We start from the raw sequence: 24692 nt of genomic DNA, 5'->3' as shown, positions 1-24692 counted from the left end.
TCCCTGGCAAGGAACCTGCACTCTCCCTCTGCTCTCTGTGTGACTGAGCCACTAAACTCGCTCCTCCCTCGTTACAGGTGTCTCTTTCACAGTGAGCATGTCTGTGAACAGACCACTTTTCTTCTGAAAGGAAGTTAAAATGCACTCACCCGTGCCTACGTTCCCATCCTCACCCCAGTCGCTCAGCAGGAGGAACTGTCAGAATTACAGATGTTCTGGGGCAGTGGTTTTCTTTGCTTTTTTATGTCAGCAGGAATTTTCAGTGAGGTCCCAGCAGTGAATGCAGCAGTGCTCCCAAGTGCCCTGTTTGCTTGTTTTTTCCATTGTACATTACAGAAGGGGAGGGAGCCTTGTGTCCGGCAAACAGGTAGCTCATCCATCGCCGATGTCAGAAGTGATTCAGGCTGATCCTTACACAGACCTCAACTGTTCATCAGGAGACCTGAAGACTGCTTAAGTTACTGGGGAAGAGAGCTTTTGTTTTTAGTGTAGTCTTAATGCACAAAGACAGTGCCTCTGCTGGGTGTTTTTAACAGCCAGGGACATTCCACAGGCAGGGGTTGGTGGTGGTGGTGGTGATGGTGGTGGTTGTTGTGGGGTTTTTTAAGGAGATGAAAATCTTCACCTTTGCTTGGATGGAGTTTTAGTCAGAGGTGATGCAAGGTAAAGTATGACAGGAGGGAATAAAGATAGACCTCTGCGTGATGTCTGAGTGCCCTGACATGACACTTCAGGTATTCAGCTCTTCAGCATTTGGAAATCTGCAGCTGTGGGAGGTCTGGTGTCTGGCTGCTAGGTCACAGGCCAGGAGCTAAGCCTGGCCCTCCTGAGAGCTCCACCCTGGGGTTTACAGCCAAAGGAGGATTAAAGCCACCCGAGTGTTTTCTATCTACACAGGAAGCTAGTGGCCCCTCTCCCCTCGAAGTGTAGCTAACAGCAATACCTTAAATGATTCAGATGTCTGTGGTTCCACTCCTACAGACCCTTCCAACTTGTACACCTAAGAATACCCAACCACCCAGTTAAAACAGATGCCACTGAGGTGAGACGGTAGTGTCCAGAGGAACCTGGAGGAGTCTGCTCAGTGAATACCAAAGTCCTCTTGGGAGGAAGAGAAACTAAGACTGGAAGGGCTCTGCTCCTGACTGTTGAGTAGCCAATTCGTTTAGCAATTCCCTGGACATGAGAGTGACACTTGTGCCCAGTTAGAGAATGGCACACCGTCAATAACTACTTTAGCACCCAGGCCATTGTACAGTGGAGTGCTCCAAGACTCTGCCAGTGTTTATGCTTGATTGGCAGCTCAGGCCAGGCTGTAGTCAGGAGGAGACTTGCCCACTTCCTCCATCACGCTGAGGTTCTGCATCTCACAAAGCATTAACACTGGGTAACTGTGGTGTGGAAAGATACCCACAACAGCATTTGCCAGGAGACTTCTTCAGGAGTTCAGTGTTTGGGGTCTTTTTAAGCTTCTGCCTGTACTCTTATGCTGGGAATCTCTGCAGCACAGAGATTTCCTCTTGTTGTCACTAACCAGGTGCTGAGAGGGAATTTAAGCCCCAAGGCTTTCCATTGCCATAGTTCCTTTTTCCTTGCACTGGCTGCAGACACAACTGTACCAGCTGGTGTTGGTGCATTTATTTTGGGGGTGGGGGGATGGGGGTGGAGTACCACATTATTGGTTATAATTCTTTAATGAACTGCAGCTTCAAAAATGCTTTTTTTAACTCAGCCTAACCAACCAAGGGGAAAAAAAAAAACAAACCCTTTAGTCTTCTAATTCAAAACCAGCCAAAGTAGAAAGTTTATTTTTATTTCTGAGGTCATATACATCTCTTAAATTCAATTTTTAGAACTCCAGTGGCTTAATTCGAGGTAGCTCCCCCAGCTCCAGAAGTTTGATGTCTCACTCAATTCAGTCCTTAAGTGCTACCAAGGAAGCACAAACAATAGCTATGCAAGAGCTTCAAAACTGCATATCAGCCTTCCCACCAGAGGTTTCCTACCAGCACCCAGGCAACAGCTTCCTGTTTTGCTACAGTTGCCCACACCAAACACACGGTGTACACTGCACAGAAAACACTCTCTGGCACAAACCCACTGCCTTCTTTCCTGGAAGGAAGAAGGGGCAGGATCTGAGACGTGCCCCAGAACAAGAGCTCAGTTATTTACTGCTAAACAGGAGCCATGTTGAAAGCTTATGGAGATCCTATTTTTCAGAAATCAGATACCTCTTCTTCTTGCTACCTGTAAGAATTCTGAGCTTAGAAAGAGGTGAGGACAGCAGGCCCACAGGAAGTGCAGGCTTTGAAACACCACTTGTTTACTCTGCCTTACTGCAATCTTAACCAGTTCTGTATTTCTCTTCTAAGAACTTGCCTACAGGCTGAAGTGACACAAATGAGAAACACAGGCACTGCCACACAGACTACTCATCTCTTCCTTTTATCTTTCAGGTCTGCTCTGCACCTGGCTGAAACTTGTCTGAGGCTCACCCAAAGACACCTCTACAGAAAACAGGCACACTTGCTAGCTAATTTCAGCTGGTTTCTATTTGTTTTTAACTACAGAATCACAAATATTTTGAAGCCTTACCAGCCTATCAAACTTTCTAGGACAACAGCTGAGATTTTTCTGAAAAGACCAGGCTTGCAAGCCAGTTTTAACAGCTATTATGTGGTGTAGACTTTAATAATTTGTACAATTTTTATAAAATATTTTTATCTATTTTCATAATTTAACATACATGTCTATATTATTCACAGACTGAAATATCAATAAACCTAACAGGATTCTTAGGTTCTCACTTTGTCCTTCTGAATTCAAGGGAAAGCATGTGCAGGGGGAGGAGGGAGAAGGGAGCTGTTTGCAAGTTCTGCACAAGCACACTGCCTTCCTGTTTACAAACTCAGTACCAGAATCTACCTGGGAACTTTATTTTACAGGGTATTTGTCACTTTTGTAGAAAAAGTGAGAGTCAGCAACTACTTAATTCATCAGAAAAGCGTAAGAATGATTGAGAAATATTCCACATAATTTGGAAGAATTGCCGTGGGTCAGGTTTCCCTTTAAAATGTTGCTGGATAAAGCCTTTCAGACAAAGGAGCCCTTGGTTTGTACAGATGAGCCATTAAGCAAGTGCCTGGCTCTCAACACTGAAGTGGTGAAGCTGGACTTTTCCACTTTTCAGCAGTCTGAGGGATGGGCACCAGCTGAACTTGGCTTCAAATTACTGAACTCAAAACACCTGGAGGCTTTTTTTCCGGTCAGCTGCGCACTTGCGTTATCCAAGGTTACTCTCCAAATACCACACTCTTTCACAAAGAATTTATCTGCATCTTTTGCTATCTAGTGTAGGATAAGCTATGCACACAAGAAAAATGTTTCTACATCTATTACCTTCAGTGTAGTTGCAGAATTGAACTAGGAAAGGGGACAAAACGGCAAAGAACAGTTCCCCAGTGATGAAGCTACTTCAGCCGGCGTGAACACATAAAATGTAACAAAAATAAGAGTAACGACACATGCAATAAGTTACCATTGACTGTGGAACACAACATTTCCTTCCCTTGTACTTTAAGAATTATTAGTGGTACAGCCCTAACATCAAAGTGATTTTTCCTCCTTATTTCAATTTCCTGCCGTATTTAAATGCCAAACACATCTGATCTCCTCCCTGAACTGCTTCACAGATATGACACCAAGCGTGTCGAGAATGGCCTCTGGTCTTTGGGGACAAGAAAGCCTGGTGAGGAAAGTCCTCTCTAGTCAAACTTGGTGTTTCCCATAGTAATCAGGCTGACAGTTTTATAAGTGTCACTACTTTAGAGATGGTTACACAGTTAAGAATATACATTTATAAATGTAGGAAAATGCAAACTTTTAAAATTTATTTTTTATTATTCTGCAGCATAAATCTGTGTTTAAATAGGAGACAGTGCCTACATGCACAAAGGAACTCGGGCACCTAGTCCCAACACTTCGGCTTCACTGAGACCCTGGAGCTGCCATGCCCTGGCCCAAGGCACAGCGGGACCCTCAACCTTTCTGGACCTGCCTCACCTACCAGGTGGCCTCTGGTGGCCACATGCAGGGCACCACTGCCAGCCACCCACGTGCATGTACGGGTCTGATTTCAACAAAGGGTCCTGGTCTGCCAGTATATACAGCTGGAAGTAGGTTTTTCATACTCATCCCAGGTGTAGGTGCAATCCATTATGTTGCCGGGAGTCTAGAAGGAATCCATTTCCCTGCAGCAGCTATTCTACTTCAATTAGTCATTAACAGAGATGGCTCTAGGCCTACCTGTCTCATGCCACACCCCCCTCTCTCCCCTGCTTCTACTTAAGCACAAAATGCTTAGTTTTACAAAGTTTACAAGTGTCAGATCAGACAATCAAATCCAGGAAACCTCAGGTCGGCAGACTGAGTGTGATTCCACAACACAGGATGCAATCTGACCATACAGTCCTGCCCCTGCCGCAGCTGCGTCATGGTCACTGACACCCTGATATCACAACTACGGCTGTCTGTCTCTCCAATACTCTTTCTCATTACAAGGTGGGGGAGAAAAAAAAGGAGAAAAAAAAAAAAAGGAAAAAACCTGAGACCTGGATGAAGCACCTCTATTCCTGAGAAGCGTTCATGTCAAAGAACAGCTAAAACCCAGATGACCCACTGCTTTAGGGACACTCAGCCCTCCAGACTGGCTGGTTCCAACGGCCCTGGACCAGCTCAGGGCTTCAAAGAGTCCCACTCTGTGGGTGCCCTGTAAATCCCAACTTCACTTTTTTCCCCCTCTCCTTACCCAAACACATCACCTAGCTGTGGGATATAAGGCCAAGAATTTCATTTACTGAAAATCACTTAATCATGGGTGTTCTGATAGGAACATAGCCCTGTGGAATCATTACTTCAAAAGTGTAACCCAAATTTACTTTTATAAGGACATACACCTCGTAGAGTTAACATGAACCACCTGTATGGAAACAGCCTCGGTCCAAAGCACAAATACATCTTGCTTAATCATAAAAATTGTTTTTCTTTGACAATACTGTAACTTAATAATTTACAAGCTGAAACTGTTCACCCAGTATTTGAATTATGTCACAGCGAGTTACAGTTATCACTAGGACTTCACAGCAAATAAAACTTGTAACTAAACATGCACAGATCATTATATATACAGTGATAAAAAAATAACGATGTACATTTTCTTGTAAGAAGAAATTAAGTAAATTCTTTGTGCATTTCAGGATTGAAACATCTAACCTATATAAAATTACTTTAAAATATGAAGTAAATATTTAACCCAAAACTTGAGAAATCTTTTGTAATCTGCAATATAGCCTTCTCATTTCTTTTTTTTTTTTTTTTCTCTGACACGGAACAACTTAGGAATTTTATCCTCTAAGATATTTAATAGTAATGTGCAGATATAAAAAAATACGTCCTTTGTGGCAAGCTTGAACATATATATATATATATATTTACAAACCTCCAGAACAAATTAGCATTAAAAAACACAGAAGTAGCAGATTGACATAGTGCTTTATTTAAGCTGTCTGTACGAAGGAAAATAATGTGCATCCCTATCATATACGTGTAAAAATACTAAGGATGTACAGTGTACAAAAACAGTTTCTTGTAGTTATTTCACATCCTTGTGGGTCATATACTTAAGGAAATAAACAGTTTAAGTATGACCAACAGTAATACGGTTTCTTGGGTTCATAGTCGTGTCTGCTTAATATCCTTAACCATATGACTAGATCTTGCATGGATCTAATGAAAGAACTAGCAAGGTCAAGAAATGTCACAAACTCTAAAGCTACAGGGAGGTAATTCAATTACCAATTTAGAGGTTTTTATTTAAATAAATACTTTACATTTCATGCTTGCCTGTAATGCACTACCAGGAGCAAGATAAGGAAATTCTACTGTAGACAGTACAAACAGTAGCAGCAAAGTGTGTACATTGAGGTGTAATATATAGACCCTGCAGTTAGTAAGGAAAGACCTTACTTTTGTACTCTAGGAGAAGCACATGGCCCCTGCAAGAACAGTCAGCTTTAAGAAGCCGCAAGTAAAGATGGGAAAAAAAATGTAAAACAATACTGGAATAAATGTTCTTTAAGCAACAGGAATGTACTGGAAGATGGATTAGTGTGGAAAGCGAAGCTGTGTGCAAAACTGCCAAAATCCAAACAGAAATGACCTATTTCCTCTGAGATGGCTGCAGTACAAGAGGGCATACTGTAAGTCATGGAAGTCAGTACAAGCTGGAGTCAAAGTCTGAAATGTACTGTGCTCAAAAGGCTCACCGAGACAACCAGCCACCACCTCCTGTCCAAATCCAACCACAACTGCAGACAGCAAAAGAAGAGCTTCAAAAGTTTCTCTCAGCACTGCTTGTCCATTCCTCTGTCATCTGTTTCTAACACTGGTAAGAGAGAATCCCCCAAGCCCAGGCAGCACAAAGTGTCTGCTGACTCTCCGTAGCATAAACTTCATCACTGATGTTTCAGAAGGCAGACAAATACAATGCAAAGGGATGTCTTAAAAGGTTTTCAGATAATTCACTGACAGACACTTACTGCAAACCACGCACTAGGTAGCTACGCGATGGTGAGCTAAACCACAGGGCGTCCTCGGCCCGCAAGGAGCGGCACGGCCGGTCGGTCATTAGCTAGAGGTGCCCTGTGTCAAGAGACTTATTGCTATTACAAGCTGAAAACACAGGGGAGAAAACACAGGCATGTAACACAGATATTGAATCACCATAGTTTCAGTCTGTAAGAACAAGACCTTTGCAGAGAACTAATTAATGCCCGTCTGTTAAATACTTGATTATTTCAGTCACTCGCTCACTGTGTCAGTGTAGACACCTCTACACCACCGGTGCAGAACAGACCTGCAACGCATTTGCTGCTCTCCTCTCTCTCCGCACAGGGACAACAACATCTACACGTCTTTAGTGTTACAAGGTGACATAATGACATCGTATGCAGTTACAATATACATCATGATATATTTCTGTTTGATTATCCATCCATTACTAAAGATAAAACACAAAACATGAAAAAATTGTCTAAATTACTCTGCGTTTTTAGCTGCCTTGCTAAAATGCCCATCAACCCCTTGACCATCCCAGCACATGCACTGCCAGCAGTGGGCTTCATGCTTGGGCACTCAACTTTCCACATCAAGAGGCTAAGGCATCTGCGTAGAACATCTCTCCTCTCAGACCCATCTACTCACTCACACAACGCAACCAGGAATACTCAGCGTTATCACAGTCTTTGTGGGAGCTAACAAGAGCTGAACGCAGAGATACTTCAAATGATAATCCCACGGAGTTGGGGTTGTCCGATGTTGTTAGCAAGGGTGCGTGCACTCTGTTTGCTGCACTGCGTAACGTCCCAACTCCTAGCACCAAAGGGTTTATTATTAAGATTATCATTGCTGAAGATCAACGCTAAAGTTTATGCACATGTTCTGTTAGACACAGATCTTCGGAAATGGAAAGACGTTTCCCTGTCAGTGGAGCATTTGTCACGATGTTTTAAGTTCAGTCAATCAGGTACCACTGTTACGTGTAACTTGCTGGACTTCAGGACTCTTTTGGTTGAGGGCAAATCTTCTTTGAGAATGGCTGATCCCAGAAATTTACTACTTTAATTATTAAAATAAAGTGCTTTTCTTGTAATCACTGTGGTCTCATTGTTCAAATGCAATTCCTTCATATAGAACAGACATTTTCTCTTGTGCTGTCAGGCTCTTATATTACGTTTATCCTAAATGGAACCCCAAGACGTAGCTTTTTCATCTGTTTGTTTTTAACCCTTTGGCACATGAGGTTGGAATTCCTCACCTCCATTGCCAAACAGTTAAAAGACAGTATTTCATTCGCAAAGATCTGATTCTAAGCAGTATGTACAATTTCAGAGCCTTGTTAAAATTTCCACATGGGAGAAAAGTGCATTATTCCCTTCAGCTTGTACAGTCCTTCCATATATTACAAAATTAACTGCTATAAGCCTGTTCTAAGATGTAGCAGCATTTGCAAACATGACACATATAAACCTTATCTCTAAAAATAAATACTAACGCAGTATAACAAAAAAAAAAAAAAAAAGGAAAGAAAAGAAAAGAAAAAAAGGATATTCAGAGTTAAACACCTGGAGAAAAAGCTAATTCACAAACTCAAAATAAAAACAAGTAAGGCAAACACCTGTTTACCTTGGTGCACACATTTTGGTGAAAAGCAATACCATTATGCCTGTCTACATTCTTCAGCCATCAGAGGTGATGCATATCATGAAAGAGAAAAGCATGAGAAAGATGTTATCTGGTGCAAATTATAAGACCCCTTGAACAACTTCAAATGCTGCTTTTATGCCTTCATTTCTTGCATGTATAATGTTCGATTCTCCATGATTGCACATGAACCTGGAAGTTCTAAGTGGCAGGCTGGGCGAGCCCAGCCCTTCTGCTTCTTCTGTAGTATCCAACAGTAATTAAAAAATAATATATATATATTTATATATATCAACAGTTTAAGTCCTTCTTTCAAACATTTCCCAAACAAATTCCAGCCAGATGTTAATGACAGAGACCTGCTTCAAGTAATGATATGCCTAACAGAAACCTTGCATATGTACATCACCACCCCTATGTTTCCTCATTCTAACCAGCACAAACAGATGCAAGAAAATTTTATAGCCTAGTCTGTTTCGACTAATTACAATTTTGATTCGTCTTCTGGAAGAAGATAAGCTGGACCAACACAGTTTTTGTTTAGCCTCCACTGTGAGGAAAAATAGATGACTACTTGTTCACAAAGTTTACAATGCTGAAGTCAAGTCATCTACCTTCAAAGAAACTGTTAGTAACTTCTTGGCGTTGCTATTATACTGAGACTGTGGGCAGCAGCAACAGCAGGAGAGCGTAGTAGAGAAAAATCTCATACGTCATGCAAAACCAAAATGGATTTTAGGTAGGTTTGGAAAAGAAACTTGTTCAATTTGGAATGGTCTCTGAAAGTGCCCCTGCTATCATAATAGTATCTAGTACTGGTGGTGATGTTCAGGAATCATTTTCAGTGATAAACCTAAGATGACAGTGAAGCAGCAGAACAAAAAAGTTATTCTCGTCCACTTGCAGAGTAGGAAAACTGGGGGAAATGCGGCCGCCTCTCATTGTCCATGCAGTCCATACCATCCTCGTCATCTGTGTTAAGGGAGAAGTTCAAAACATCATTATATTTGCAACAAAATTTTATTATTCACCTGATATGCAGTATACCTTTCAGGGTTCAGTGCTGAAGTTGAAGACTCTAGTTAAAGTAAGACTTTGGTCACGTATGTAAGCTTATGCTCATACAGCAGGACGATGTTCACTGAAGGGAGCATATCATTTCCAAAAGTCAGTATTTACTTCAGGGTAGGTTGATTTGTTGTCTGGTTTTATTATGGCTATCACCTGAGAAATTCAATCACTACTACCTGTTCTAGGCTAGTCAAAACATGCCAGCACACTGAGCCTCTGGCAGCACAGAAGCTGACTGCTGACTGGGGCAGAGAGTTTCCCTCTTTCCTTGAGCCGAGCTCAGGAAATTATAATCTCACTGCAGATATATTTAAATATTCCTCCATTTCAAAGGGAGTAAAAGAAAAAACAGCTACAAAATGAACAATTCACATAGGTTCTATGTGTTTCAATTCTTAGGTATTATTTTTTAGTAAACTAATTATTTTTACAGTATTTACTGGGATCAGAAGAAACATGGACTAAGCCAAATTCATAAATATTTTTATTTACATAATTCCTGCAGTGCCAATGGAAACCAGGCACCAGATGTTACCTAACTTGGAGAATTTAGACTTACATTCTCACATGGATTTTTTAACAGTGCTTGTTCTTAAAGACTCCTACTGAGACTGTTATTCTAATGACGTATTTATATGCAACCTTTCAGAATTATGTGTCTTTTGTATCTTCATATATTCTACACATAAAAACTACAGTTAATGCAGGTTCGAGCAGTTGCTATGATTAGGATACTTGACTTCAACAATGCCTTTCAGTTCTGGAACTTCAAATACAAGCTTGCTTTTACAATATCAGTTTAAAGCAGGTTAATGTACGCAGCCTGTTTGTTTTGCTATCAGACTGATTACTGTAGATACAAAATAGAGTTTCAATTAAAATAAATATCTAGAAAATATCTTTATTTCAGCAGTAGCTCTCTGATACACAGTTACTCACCTTCCTTCCCTAAAACTCATTTTACCCCCTTTTGCGTAATCACATCAGACAGAGGTGATACCATATTGTAAATAATACAATTACTTGTAGATTTTAAAAGAAAAAAAAATTAAAAATAATGTCCCAACCACAACAACAGCAAAGGGGAAAAAAAACCATGTGGTCCTTGAACCACTGCAGTTCACTAAAAATGGCAGTAAATCTACCTGGCACAGGAGAAAATACACCCTGTGCTGCTGGCAATGCTGCTCACCGCAGGCTCGTGAGGCAGCCCTGCCAGCTCCCTGGAAGGGCTTCCCATGCCAGCAATTCAGCAGCTGATCTCTGCACTGCTGCTGGTCATCACCCTGCCCTTCATTATTCTTAGGACTCGGTCACCTGCCCTGAATTCAGTAACTTTAAAGCTGAAGGCTTGGAGGCATACACATGTTTTGTATTGCTTCACCCTTTGATGAACCAATAGCCATTCTCATTGCATAGGTGGGGTTTCAAGAGATCAGGACTTCATGTTACCAAATCAACACACTCCAAGTTAATCCAAATTTTAGTAAAATTTGTTCAACTTACAAATATGAAGAAATTTTTATCAAGGCAGATGGGAGAAGAAAGGGTTCTCTTCCCAGCAGAAAGACTTAAAATCACTTAAATTATGGACTTTGAGCAACCTGGTCTAGTGGAAGGTGTCTCTGCCCATGGCAATGGGCTTGGAACTAGATGATCTTTAAGGTCCCTTCCAACCCAAACCTTTCTACACTTCCATAACTGTGTTCAAAAACTAAAAATGCAAAATCCAGAAAATACACTAGATCCATATACAAACAGAAAACTGCAGCTAACCTGGGAATCCTAAAACACCAGAAAATGGGCTAGCTTTATGAAAGGGTAAGCAAGAACAACTACAGCCTTTATTGTCTACTTTTGTGATCCTCCTTTCTCAGCCTCCAATTTAAAATAAACCAAAATCCACAAATATCCCATTTAGGGAAAAAAAAAAAAAATTCATTCACGAACTCAGAAGCAAGATTTTAACTGCTCTGGCTTGGTAAATAACTCTGTTAAGCCCTTGGCTGATCAGATCATAATTCTTGTGCATCTCACAGAAGACGACAAAAATACAAACTGTGGAGAAATTACATGCACTGCAACAAAGAAACTCTGTGCAAGGCCCAGTGCAGTGGTTACATCCCTATTAACAGCTTCTCTAAGAGCTCTGCTGAAGCACAGGACTTCATATGAAGTTTCATTTTCAAGTAACTGGTATCTACACAAAGAGACATCTACTTGTCTCTGGCAGATCTTTTTCTTTTTTCTTTTGGTCTTCAAAGTATTTTAAAATATGCCTATCTCACTAAAGCTAGACAGCCACTACCAGTGCCCACATGCTTTTAAAGCAGGGTCCATGTTCAAAGTACTTTGCTGAAGTGAGACCTTGACTCCCAACCGGTAAACACTTGAAGCTAGTGTCTTCCCTTATTTAAAAATAAAAAATCCCCAAGAAGCAAACAAATGAAAACCCTAAACAAAATCAAAACAGAAAAGTCCATACCAAAAATGCTCTCAAAACTCAACCCGGAGTGATCTAGTATTCTACGTTTTGTGATTGCTCCTTCTTAAAAAGGAAACTGTCATCGAGAGTTACTCTTACACACTTCCATATGAAGATTTTTATTAGTAACAGTGAGAACAGCTTTTCCATTCAAATAGAAAAATCCTTACACAGTGCTTTATCATAAACATTGTTAAGTCATGCTTAACCATCATTTCTGACTTACATTTTTCAGGTGGCGTTATTGTAATAGTCTGAGCTGTAAATTCTTCATCAAAATACCTGGTGTCTGTCTCAGATGTCACTTGAGGTTTAAAAGGAGGTACAAGCTGAAAGGCAACAAGAAACAAAATAAAATTACTATACCTCAAACCAGTCAAATTACTACCAGGAAAACAAGTAAGTTCTTTTTCCTTATACCCCAGATCAAACGAGTAGGTCTGTGGAGAGGCAGCTGAGCCTCTAACTTCTAGTAAGAGACAGAAGCCATTAGAGTCAATCCCAAAAATATCAGTTCAGGATCCAGTTAACAGCACAACACAGCTAAATTCCAAATATCACTCTCACATGACTTGCAGATAAATTGAGCTGCATAAAGATAATTACATAGAAACTCTCCAGGCCAATCTAATTACCCACATAGCTGTGAGGCAAAGGCACCTCTAGATACTTCACCACAACTTGGTTGTATAAACAGCTAAGGAAAAAAAAAACTACACAGAGAGCATAATAAGCACGATGGTTTGGTTGGTTTTTTTTGTTTTTCAGCATTAAGACCTTCATCTGAACCTACATTTAGAAGAAATTATGTGATGTGAAAATAAAAAAGGCCAATAAAAAAGGCCACTTTGTGCTTAACTGAGTTCCTGGATCTAATCCTGCCTACTGCTTTCAGATTACAGTGTGGTATTTCCCAACAGCAAATCACTAGTATCTGCTCACAGCCCCCAGGCAGGACTTCCTTACCCCTCTTTTGAACCAGTCTTGTTCTCCACCTTCTCCACCAGAAGAACTGCCTATAGGCCAAAGATTTTAACTGGAAGGCATATTGAGTATGGAATACCACCCTGCATGGGGCTAGTCCAAAAATGATACAGCAGTTTAGTATGTATGATATTGCAAATGTGTGTGGGTGTGACATAAATGTGTGTGGGTGTGGTGTGACAATGTTTTTGTTTGTACCTTGGAGCCCTTTGGTGTCATCTCCGCATATACAATTTAAAACACACCCTGAGAATAGTGTACTGAGTTCCCTTTCAATACAACAGATTACATGATGGGTCACTGATATCAGCTTGCATGTGGTTTTCACTAGTTTCCTGTTACCTCTCTCCTCAACTCCAGAACACCAACACCAAACAATTAATTTGTTCATTTGCCCCACAGCAAAGGAAGCAGAATTGCTGTTAAACTTCCTTCCCCATGTTCTAGGCACTGGATGCACAGATGCACGTTATGTACATACTAAGAGACCTATTTTATCTGATCCAAATCTTCAGTAACAGTGCAAGCAATTATGAAGCAAAACCAAATCTATCACTTTCATATACTCAGTGCAATAAATCTGATTAACACTTCTGCAAAACTAAATTCAGTTTTCCCTTACATTGTCATGAATGGAAAACATACAACAGGGAACTGCACCTCCTGACAATTTACTCTAAGGAACAAAGATTTTCTGAGTTTATGCATTACACGCACACATATGCATTGATATGTATGTGTTTGTACAAATCCCTACAAGAGAGGGATTTTGAAGTAAAGGTTTGGGGCATTGTAGGATAAATGCTGAAAGAGCTAACATATATGAACTCAATATCGGAAGAATCTTCCAGGTATAAATCCAGTTACATTCAATGTTTAAAAACCAAAGAATTCTATTTTATTGCACAAATCCCTACACTTGTTTGAAAATTATTTTTGTATGTATTCTGGCTATCCCAAGGAATTCTGCACTATTAAAGCAGATTTCCAAAGCTGTATGTCCCTCTAGCAATGCAGTCACACAATTCCTAGGCAAAGAGTTACTCCAGTGGAACATCCCACATTGCCATTTTTTCTCATTTGTCTGTTTCAAAGAATTGTCAGAAAGTCCAACTCCACCACCCCCCCCAAAAAAAAACAACAAAAAACAAACAAAACAAGCAAACATGACAAAACTAAACAAAAAAAGGCTACACAAGATTACATGAAGACAAGTAATGTACTCTAGACAAGGCCAAGTGTCCACCACATCCTTTTAAAAAGACACTTCCACAGTTCTCAGCAATAAATTCAGTATGAAAAAGAATCCATAACATTTATAATAACTTTGCTACTTCCCTGATTGGGATAACTTTTACTGATGAGAAACAGAAAATGCCATTTCACAAGAAATGAAAGCATTTCCTTTCAAAATGATGAAAATACAAGCTTAGGAAAAATTTTCTTGTTTCTCAAGGGCAAGAAACAATGTCTTTTCAATGGTGCAGGACACATTTCCAGCAGAACAAACTACTCTTGTTATGAAATACAACAGGGACCTTTCATGCTACAATTGTACTACTTTGTGAAGAGGAGAAAACACTCACATTGCAGTCTTCAATAACTGCAATTTAGATTTAAGTAGTTAATGGAAAACAAGAGGTATGGCAAAGTAATATCATTATATGGAGGAATGTGTGGATGTGTAACTGGAGAGGAAAAAGAAAAAGCATTAGATGACAACTTTCTACCTTAAAAACTTACTGGCTAACTACTGGTTTACTCAGGGGTTTTTTACTTCTTTATTTTTCCCTTTTAATCCACTGAAAAGAACAGGCCTCACTACGACTTTAAATCACTTCCTTGTTCTCCCCATCTATCTGAAATAGTAATGGTTATGGAAAATACCTTGAAAACATTATTTTAGGAAGGGAAGGGAAGCACAGTACTGAATGACTCCCAAGGAACAAAAAATTACAATAATAATTTTAATCAGGTATGAAAAGCACAATTAAAACAAAATTCATTAAGTTGGTGCTCCAGTTCGATGCTCAGTAGCAAGGCTTATTAGAAAACTGTTTATCAGTAACATCCAAAAAGTCAGCTAATGAAAATTTCAGTGATGACAAAAGTTCAGCCGCCTGGAGAAGTGAAACAAGTAGAACATATGAAACTGGGCTGTAACACAGAAGGGAAGAACCTGATGCAAACTTATGTCAATGGTGTTTTAGGATTCATCCATCCTACAGCAGTATCTTTCATATCCTGGAAATAAAAGGTAATTGGAAACTTCAGTGACTGCAGAAACAAACTGTCCAGCCATGTGGCTCTCCCCAACAGCTTACAATGGTATTTATCCAAGCTGTACCCTAAAGCACACCAACCATCCCCTACAGCCTTAGGAAAAGAGGAAACAGTATTAGGATGACAGATACAACTCAATAGAGAGTAGCAGGGAAGTTTCTTAATTCTTTCCATAAACTGTGCCTCCTTCCCTCACATCATCACCTCCATGGGCACAGCTGTGAGGACAGCCAGCACTGGGGATTGCTCCTTTCCATCTATTCTATCCCACCTACACCAAACCAACAGGGGCTGAAGTCTTGTGGATATCCCACTCCAGACTCCTGAGCTGACACCAAAGGCACACCTCCCTTTCTCCAAGGAAATTCTTTCTCTGACTTTGATGCAACTCTTGGGATATTCACAAGACACACTCCCAGTTTTAACAGGAGGACCTTTAAAATAATTCTGGTTAAGGAATGAGGAACCAGCATGCAGAGCTTAGGCATCACCTCCAGAAGAAAATGAGAGAAACACTGTAAGAAATCCTTCCCCAACAAGCTTTCAGACAAAGCAGAAGCAGAGTGTGGTATAAATGACACACTCAAGTGTATGCAGAGGGACACATTCAGACCATTCAGAACACCGCGGACAGAACCATTCAACACAGATTTTGTCACCAACACATCCTGCTACAGAAACCAGGCAATCATCTTTCTGAAGGGATGTCACTTTGTCCACTAGCTGGCAGACCTCATTTAAAAATACAAAGTAAAATGTCCACAAATTTCAGCTGTAATGAAACTGTTAGAAAGACAAATAAGGTGCAACTTCTGCAGAGATAAAAACTTAGATTGACAGTCCAGAAGCTCTTCCATACATCCCAAGGGAGATTGAAGCTGAGGTTCAATGATAAAAACACCCAACTACCACTCTGATGATCACAACATGAAGATGCCACTCTACACCCAGTGACATTTCATGTTTGGTTCCACAAGGAAGTAGTATCCAGGTGCTACTGCCACAGCTACTCCCCACTTCTGACATAAGAAGTCAGAAGTCCGAGAGTGATGTGATTGCCCAAAGGCACACCCAGTAACCTGTGTATAAAAGGAATAAGATGAGCTTTTGTTAAGCACAGTCCTTGTCAGTCAACAAGAGAATCACCCTCCTCAGTCACGGATGCCAAGCTTTAGCACAGGATAATTTTCCTCCTCTAGCGGCCTGAGCAAATTCAAGAACACATTTCCAAGCAGACAGGGAACTGCACCTCCTGACAATTTACTCTAAGGAACAGAAATACAGATTTTCTGAGTTTATGCATTACACACACACATATGCATAGATATGTATGTGTCTGTACAAATAAAGAAATAAAAGTCTAAACTCAGTGTGAGTTAAGTGACTTTAAGAGTTGATGTTCAAGACAAAAATCCAATTTCATATCCATCTGTCAAGCTGAATCTGCCCTGGCCATTTCCAAGGCTTGATGTTAGAAATGACAGTAAAAGCAGTATCAAATCCTTAGTGTCTTCATTTTCTCTAAGTGAATGGCATTTCCATTTGGCATCCATCGAGAGCAGCGTGTGAAAAACACCACAGTTTTTCCACAGTTCAAGACCTGGGAAAGTTGTCACCCATCTCTCAGGGGAAGGAAAGGTGCAGACACAGTACCTGACTGTCACAGGTACACTGAGATGAACAGACAGGCCTGATTCTACACCTTGAACCTTCTCACACTTACTGAACAACTACACAAATACTTCATTATGAGAGAAAGTTTGCCCAAAAATAATTTACCAGGAATCATTTGTCTTGGTATTGTATAGGAAGTGGCTGAAGCTACTTCAAAGTACTTCTGATGCACTCAATCTGCCAAATGAAAAGTATGATGCTTAAGAACATCAATCTGGTCTTCTCTCTCCTCTTAAAGAGAATTTTCCTTTCAATGAACTGAAAATTAATACTACCACAAGAATCTCATCCACCAGCAGACTGCAGCTGAATCGTGCTGAGTAGAAGAGAGAAATACCTGTCCATCCCACTCAAACTAGAGCTTCCAGTTGGAGAAAAGACAGTAATTTGAGTTGAGCTTCAAGCCAATCCGTAAGCATTCCTGTAGGGACTGGTTCATCCCCATACCTGGTCCCAAAGCAGGCAGCCTGCTGCCCAGCCAGCTGCCAGAGCACAGCCAGGAGCTGGGAATACCCCATGGACCCTGCATGTGGTGGTCCTAGGCAGGTGGAGGAGGAAGAGCTGGGATTTCAGCGGTGGAAGGAGGCACCACCCAAATCCACAGGAAAACAGGCTTCAGCAGGGAGGTTCACTCATGGATAAACTGTTTTCCAAGTGAAACAATGCTGTTATCACGGACAGGTAGAGACTACAAACCTCTAGGACTACAGCAATGTAAGTTTAACAATCAGACAGTCTTATGTATATTTTTCCTCCCTGTAAATTTAAGCAGCTGGGGGAAGGGTGGTAATCAACCTCCAGGTCTGCCCATATAGTTTAAAGTATCAGTGGAAACACAATGAAAAGAACAGACTGGGTAGCAGTTTTCTGATCTTTTTACTACTTCGCCTGGCAACAGCAAAAAAGCAACTAACAAGGCTAATTTCTGCAGGTTTTGTTGCAGTGCAGATAATTGTACAAAAATGCTATGACTCAAATAGCAATGGCCTAAACCCAAATGTTAGTATTTTCCGATTTCCCTCCTGCCCTTTCCCTTCAAAATCTGATACACAGAAGTATTTAAATGTGCATTAAAGATCACAGTTACATTGCAGATTTTGCCAGGCCTGAACCCAGGGCTTCAATCACGGGATTTCATCATCTGCTGGTTTTGTGTCTCGAGGAAAACAAAGGTAGTCACAGCTGAAGGATAAGGAACAGCTTCTTGCAGCTGTCAGACTTCATGCTGAAAGTCAGTGCCTCCACGCTGAGCCAGGTGCCTCCACAAGCACTGCGCCTGCAGCAAAGTCAGGCATCCCAGCCTTCACCATGACTGCCACTTGTCCCTACTCCCTTCCCAGTACTAACAAATTAATTTGTTAGCACTCCCTAATTTGCTTCAGGAACAATCAGAGGTATTACCACAAATCAGAAGAATATATATATATATATATCTCAGCCCAAATTTCCATATGGTTTCTTTCTTCTTTCATCTATATTACATGCAGGAATTGCTAAAAGGTCTGGATGTCCTTTGCCATGAGGCTACTTGAGTGCTTCAAGCCTGAAGACATACCCAAATTTCTACCTTTTAATTAGTGCCCATGTGGTTTTTGTTCAGTGAAAGACCCTAAACAGAACATCTGACAACTTAAGAATATTTCTGCAACCCAAATAAAAATACGCTAATACAATTCTTAAATGAGAAACAGAGACATTTCAAAAAGCTTCCTGACTCCAGCTAAAAATAAAACAAATATTTTATTTAGAAGTATATGGGCTTTTGAAGTCTTCAGAGTTTGCCAAACTATTCAATTTCTCATACTCAGGCACAGAGATAAAAACTCATCAGGGCTGAGATGATCACAGGAAGAACCTGGCACAGGCTGCTCTCTTTCATATGCCCTCATGGTTTTACTGCCAAAAATAAATACATCAGATCACAAATGCTAACTATTATACATTTTTCATTTAAAGGCAACGACCTTTCTCTGCTCCAGTGTGCCATACAGTATTTTTTTTTTTATCACTGTGTATTATCAAATTAGGTTAACTAGTTAGCAGTATCAGAAAGCTAATAATTCCATTTGACCATTTGGATCCACTTGATCCAACAGAGCTACTGTCACATGAAATACATGAAATAGTTTACAGATATATAATTCTGGCTTTAACCACACCAGTAAAGTGATAACCTAGTAAATACTTAAGAGATGCACTCAATCTCTGTAAAAATTATAAAATGAGAGGCACATAAGCACAGTGTGAACATGTACAAACCATTGCAACTACTTGGAATAAACATGATTTTCTTGGTTTCCATTACTCTGAAAGGGAACTTTTGTTCTTTCATTGCTAACAGAAAACCACTCCTGAAATGCAGCCAGAAAATTACAGTGTCATGGTGCATAAAACTCAGGCAAAATTACTCTGAAATATTTTTACTATGCAAATAATTGTATCCACTATCAATTTCATCAAGTGACCCTACTGCTGAAGACCCTACTACGAACAATAATACAGAAACAGAAGCAAGTATAGAATAAACCTGTTTGAAAATCAATTTGTTTAACGCTCTGAGTTATTTTAGAATACCAAAATACCTCAATAATATTCATATAAACATTCCAATAAGCATACTCAATGAAAGTTAATTAACAGTGCTATTATGTTTGTGGTTTATATTTCAGAGCACAGTCTTACACTCTGCATACTTCAGAACTTGTAAGACTGTGAGTGCAGATGGAACAACTGGATATTCTAACCAGCCAGACAAATGGCTTTGTAAGGAACATATAGGAACAAAACTATTTTTTAATTGAACAGAAAAACATACTGTCAGAACTCATTTACATGAGTTATTTTTCCATAAAGAACACACTGTGTGCCAATACTGCACAAAAGCAATTCTTATGATCCTTGAAGTTGACTGTTCAACTGAGGAAATTCAAATTATTTTTTTACTAGCAAATTTGGTTTCTCAAAGCAACAGTGGCCAGAACAAACAAAGATGGACTACAATTTCTCCAGTTATAATAACCCAATAAGCCATATCCACTTCCATGAGCATAACAGCAAAGTGCCAGCATTTTTATATATATATATATATATATATATATTACTTTGCAAAATGCCTCCTTTTATTTTAATAGCTTAGAAAAGGATCTTGGCTGAAAGACATTTGCCATGTTCATTTGGAGAGGATCAAAGCACACGTAATTAAGAGTATCTATATATTCTTAACTAAATATGATGCTGAACACAGTGTAGACTTGAAAGCTCTATTTCTAATGCAAGATAATTAGGAAATCTTTTTCAAGACAGTAAGAATAATGTAACAGCTTTTTTTTCCTCTCACCCACTCCTAGAACATTGCAATCCAATTGACTGGGATTTTTATTACTCTAGAAAGGTCCTCAACTTGTATTTTTAGATTGTATCCTCAGCGTGCTTCTCTACAGTGTCCTTACATAACCAACTAGTGGCTGAGCTCGTAAAGTAACCTGATTAATATACTTGCTACGATTATTTAGTGTAAAGTTCCCTGAAACCTTGTGATACTGCCAGGGAAAAATCACACTTGTATCAAGTAACTTCAGAGTACCATATTTTGTATCATCATATACAGGCTTCTATTTCAATTCCGGTATTTGTCAGAGAAGTACCACACCAACAACCACACATTTTAAAATTCCAGTTCAACAACAACTGAAAAAACAGTTTGTATCACTGACATTGTAGCATAAACATATTCTGCTCAGTCGTATGTCTTCCATTTTCCCTTTATTTGAACAAAGCAAAGAAAGTAGAAAAAAACTATCTTTTAAAATTACACAGCTCAACTGGCAACATAAAACAGAGTGGGGAAAAAAGAGAAGTCTTTATCAAAATAGAAGGGGTTTATAGCAACAAGTAAATTCTTACAGAAATACCAAGATAAAATCAGCTTCTGTATATAAAACAACTTCAGTGGAACTGAGTTTCACTACTAAGATAAATTCATTTTCTAAAATCATTCCCAAAGTGTTGATCATTACAGGAACAGGACTGGGTTTAGAGAAAACTGTTTCAATTGAATTCCCAGCACTCACTTTTTTCTCCACAAGCTGTTTTGGCTCTGTGTTTTAACACTACTTTAATTTTCTTAGATATCTTTTACAAAATAAGTTTCAAAAAGGTTTCTATTTATACACAAACAATTAGAAAGTAGATTTTTGCTATCACTTCCAATCACTTAATCTCCCTTTTTAATAAAGGGCAGAAATAGAAATACAATTCAGGATAAACTTATATTACATTTTTCACATTATGATGAGTCATACACCTACTTTTCTCTTGAAGGACCAGGAAGAAAAAGGGAAAGGAAAAAATCTGGACATTTACATAATAGAAGAAAAATCTTTGCTGAGTTTAGGTTGGTTTGCAAAATTTATTTCTGGTGAACTGACAAATTATTACTGAAAACCCAAAGATTAAGTAAGCACTTCTTGTTCAGAATGATTTATTCATTTGTAGTAACACAAGAAAGTTGAAAAGCAAAAAATTACTAACTCCAGAGAACAGCAGTCCTATGACTATCATTTGAAACAACCTTGCAGAATCCAGATTATTCAATATCGTATCAATATCATATAAATAGTTACATACCTTTTTATCATATACATCTTGCCAGTTTACTCCAGCAAAGAAACTATGACGCATGATTTCTTTTGCATCATCCGGGCCTCCACCGAGTCTGAACAGTGTGAGGGAAAAAACACATATTAAACAAGCATTATTCTTATAGTGAGATCAAGTTACTGTTATAGTTGGAAAAACGACCATTTATTTTTTTACTATCTGGGAACAATTTTCACCCATTTAATATGTAATTTTCACCTGTTTAGTATGAATTCCAATGATCTCTAGAGAAAATGCGATAGCAGAAGTATCCATGCCATGGTGTATTCTATTGGAGTATTCCAACAACAGTGTTTTCTACTGTCCATTATGAGTCCATTTTTTAGTAATTCATTAATTTTGAAAACATACTTAAGTTTAGTTTGCTTGAAAAAAAACAGCTAACATTCTGGCACTATTAAAAACCCAAACCAACCCAATAATGCTGAAACAAAATTTTGCCAAAGAGGTGCCAGGCACTGAATCAGTAATGACTCGCACATCATTTTTGTACAGTGTTCGCTGCTGTTGCATCTGGGTGCTGTAACAATTAACCAATTACCATAAAATAGTCTCAATCTGAGTCAATTAGTATAAATTAATAAATTGTAGGCCTGCTGAGAAGGTTATTTAAAGGCCATTGTAAATAACCACACTATTCACTGTGGCCCGTAGCTTGCCAAAGCCAGACTCTGTCTGTTAAATCATCCTAGGAAGTTAATTTCACCTACTTTGGGTGAACTTGCCCAAGGCGATTTGAGCTACAGAAGGGGCCACCGCTGCCAAAAGAGGAGGGTCCCACCCCTGCCTATACCTCTCCTCTCTCACTTGCATCTATAGCATCAATCCCACTTGATGACTCTGAGCAGAGTCAGCTCACTAACCTGGAAGTAACCCCACAAAGAGAGAGGAAAGAGAGAGGAGAGAGAGAGGAGAGAGAGAGAGAGAGAGAGAGAGAGAGAGAGAGAGAAGAGGAGAACTGGCCATTTTTTGTTGCATTAGCAAGTCCAGTTTGACTGAACAAGTTTAATGAGCTTCCTTGAGCTGCTACTGCGGGTGAAGAAAGAACCACACATCCAATCATAGGACCCTCTGCCCTTTTCAACAGCAGAAGTCGACTTTCAGGATCCTCAGCTCTCATCTAACTTCTCCCTGAGGCTGGCTACCCTACTGCCCTAACAGAAGGAAGCTGCAGCAGAGAAAAAAAAGCTAATCTTAACTGAACAAGCAAACCATAGTGTAAAATATTGACAAGAAGAGTGACACGCACAGTTAGTGTTTCATTAAAAGGAACTGCTAAAGTTATAAAGACAAATTTTAAAAGAACCGTTTAAGTAAGATAAATTCCTCTCTAAAGCATTTACGGTAAGGAGGAATGATTTCCACAACCAAGAAAAAACATCTGTATTGGTATTACCCTGCTGCCAAATTACTAAAATATTCTGGACTACTATGTCAGTCTTGCAATAACTGAGTGTAAAGTTATTCTAATTTCCAAGCTGTATTCCTCCTTGTTTCTCCACTACTCATTGTAAAATTTCTACATCTTGGCAAAGCATGGCATTTAGCCTGCGGTCTCCAGACTCCTCTTAGTATCTTCCTTTCTAGCTGCTCACAAAAAAAGCTGAGTTGCTCTTACTCTGTGCTCCCACCCTGTTTAGCATTAGCTAGCACAAGAACTTGAATATAAGCAAGCTTGTAAATGTAAGTCTGTAATAAACACTCCTGTTTGCAAAGATTAATCACAAGGAAGCATCTTTTCAGTTCTAAAGGTTAATATATTTGATGGGTCAGATTGTTTGGAGGTTAAAATGCATTAGGAGTTGCTCCAGAAACAGTTTTACTCTACTCTCCATGTATTTGTCTGGTTGGTTTGTGCTGCATACAGCAAATTCAGTTAGAGCAGACAAGTTGACCACTTTGTGCTGTGCTGGCTGTTGCACTTGGCTGCATCCAGACAAATCCCTTGAAAAGACATGACAACCAGTCCTGCCTGGAGCACCTGCAGGCAATGCTCACTACTGAAAACTTCTCGAGAAAAAACAGAGGATGAACGAGGACTAGAAAAGAGAGACAGACAACGTCTGCAGCCCTAAAACATGCCAAGAGCCTCACAAGAATGACAGATATTAGGGGGAAAAAGGTACCTACAAACAAATCCCACTGATTTACAAAGTCAGAGGTTTGTTTTAGAACCACAGAGGACTTGACACTGCTGGTCCAGTGCTGCAGCCACTGGAAAATGGCTCTCCTAGGCAACGATCCCAGAGGGAAAAGCCTATCATCACAAAAGGGCACAAACAGCAGCTGGGTGATACTTGCTTTCAAATCGCTCTATTTAAATTTCACTCAGAAGTTGTATTCTTTAATCAGTTACAAGTTTACATGATCTAACATGTAATTTATTTATGTGCCCTAATAAAACATAGCTGTGGCTGTCCATACACGTCTCCTGCCGTGATTGGGAAGAACAAGTGCTGTAGTCCCCACAAGACACTACAGTCAACTCAGGGTTAAGTCCTACTGGGAAAAACAATTGAGAGCTTTCACTTTGTTCTGGTACACATTCTAAACCTAAAAAGACCCCTGTATTTGCTGTGAATGATTAAAAAAGTTTCTCCTGCATTTTGTAAATGATTGCTGCATTGAAACAGTGGAAATCTGAGACCTTCATATGGTCCTTGCCTGTGATTGACAGATCCTTCAATCAGAAAGACCAGGCACCACTGGCCTACTTTTACATTACCCAGTACAATTAGAGTATTTATTATGCCTGTATACCTAATTAATTTCACTTACCGCTTATTAGGATCCTTTATCAGTAGGCCTGATAATAATGATTTTGCATCTGCAGACAGAGTTCGAGGAAATTTTATGTCCTCCATTAGTATCAGTTCAAATAGTTTCTCGTGATCTTGGTTGTAGAATGGTAATCTTCCACACATCATTTCATACATGACAACTCCTAATCCCCACCAGTCCACTGCACGACCATAGTCATTATCTTCTAATACCTGAGACAGAAACCAAAAGCATCTGTAAGACACACATTTCATACACAATCATTTCAGTCTGTTTGATGCAACTCTGAATATGAAGGGGTTTCTGAGACTTTATTTTCACAGTGTGCTGCAAGGACACCCAGAACCTGACTCAATACTTGCAACTGCAGCACTGACTCACACACCTGAGCTCACAGAAATTCCAGGCATACCACTGACTGCACTGCTAAAAGCAAACTGAAAAATTGAGAATGACTTGCTCAAAATGATTTTGACTGCATTTTCCCCTCTCCTAT

The 24692-nt window shown here is 39.6% G+C and overlaps 2 protein-coding genes across 5 annotated transcripts in view; one reads left to right on the top strand and one right to left on the bottom strand.

Annotated features, from left to right (window-relative positions):
• The window catches only part of SDCCAG8 (SHH signaling and ciliogenesis regulator SDCCAG8), a 112285-nt gene extending 105158 nt beyond the window's left edge, over positions 1 to 7127 (top strand). For all 4 annotated transcript variants that reach the window (XM_050315196.1, XM_050315195.1, XM_050315194.1 and 1 more), the window contains exon 19: positions 2457 to 7127. The gene's annotated coding sequence lies outside the window, so the exon portion shown is untranslated. The remainder of the gene's footprint in view (positions 1 to 2456) is intronic.
• Positions 1781 to 24692, bottom strand: part of AKT3 (AKT serine/threonine kinase 3) — a 158900-nt gene continuing 135988 nt past the window's right edge. Inside the window, exons 11-14 of the mRNA XM_050315210.1 lie at positions 24194 to 24408; positions 21383 to 21470; positions 12042 to 12144; positions 1781 to 9231 (exon numbers count right to left, since the gene is read on the bottom strand). Of these exons, the coding sequence (XP_050171167.1) occupies positions 9146 to 9231; positions 12042 to 12144; positions 21383 to 21470; positions 24194 to 24408 (492 nt within the window). The 3' untranslated portion in view covers positions 1781 to 9145. The remainder of the gene's footprint in view (positions 9232 to 12041; positions 12145 to 21382; positions 21471 to 24193; positions 24409 to 24692) is intronic.

The sequence above is a fragment of the Myiozetetes cayanensis genome, unplaced genomic scaffold (genome assembly GCF_022539395.1).
Source record: "Myiozetetes cayanensis isolate MyiCay16 unplaced genomic scaffold, myiCay2020 scf2-11, whole genome shotgun sequence".
NCBI classification, from domain to species: Eukaryota; Metazoa; Chordata; class Aves; order Passeriformes; family Tyrannidae; genus Myiozetetes; species Myiozetetes cayanensis.
The sequence above is the reverse complement of the archived record's forward strand: the minus strand, read 5'-3'. Positions and strand labels throughout refer to the sequence as shown.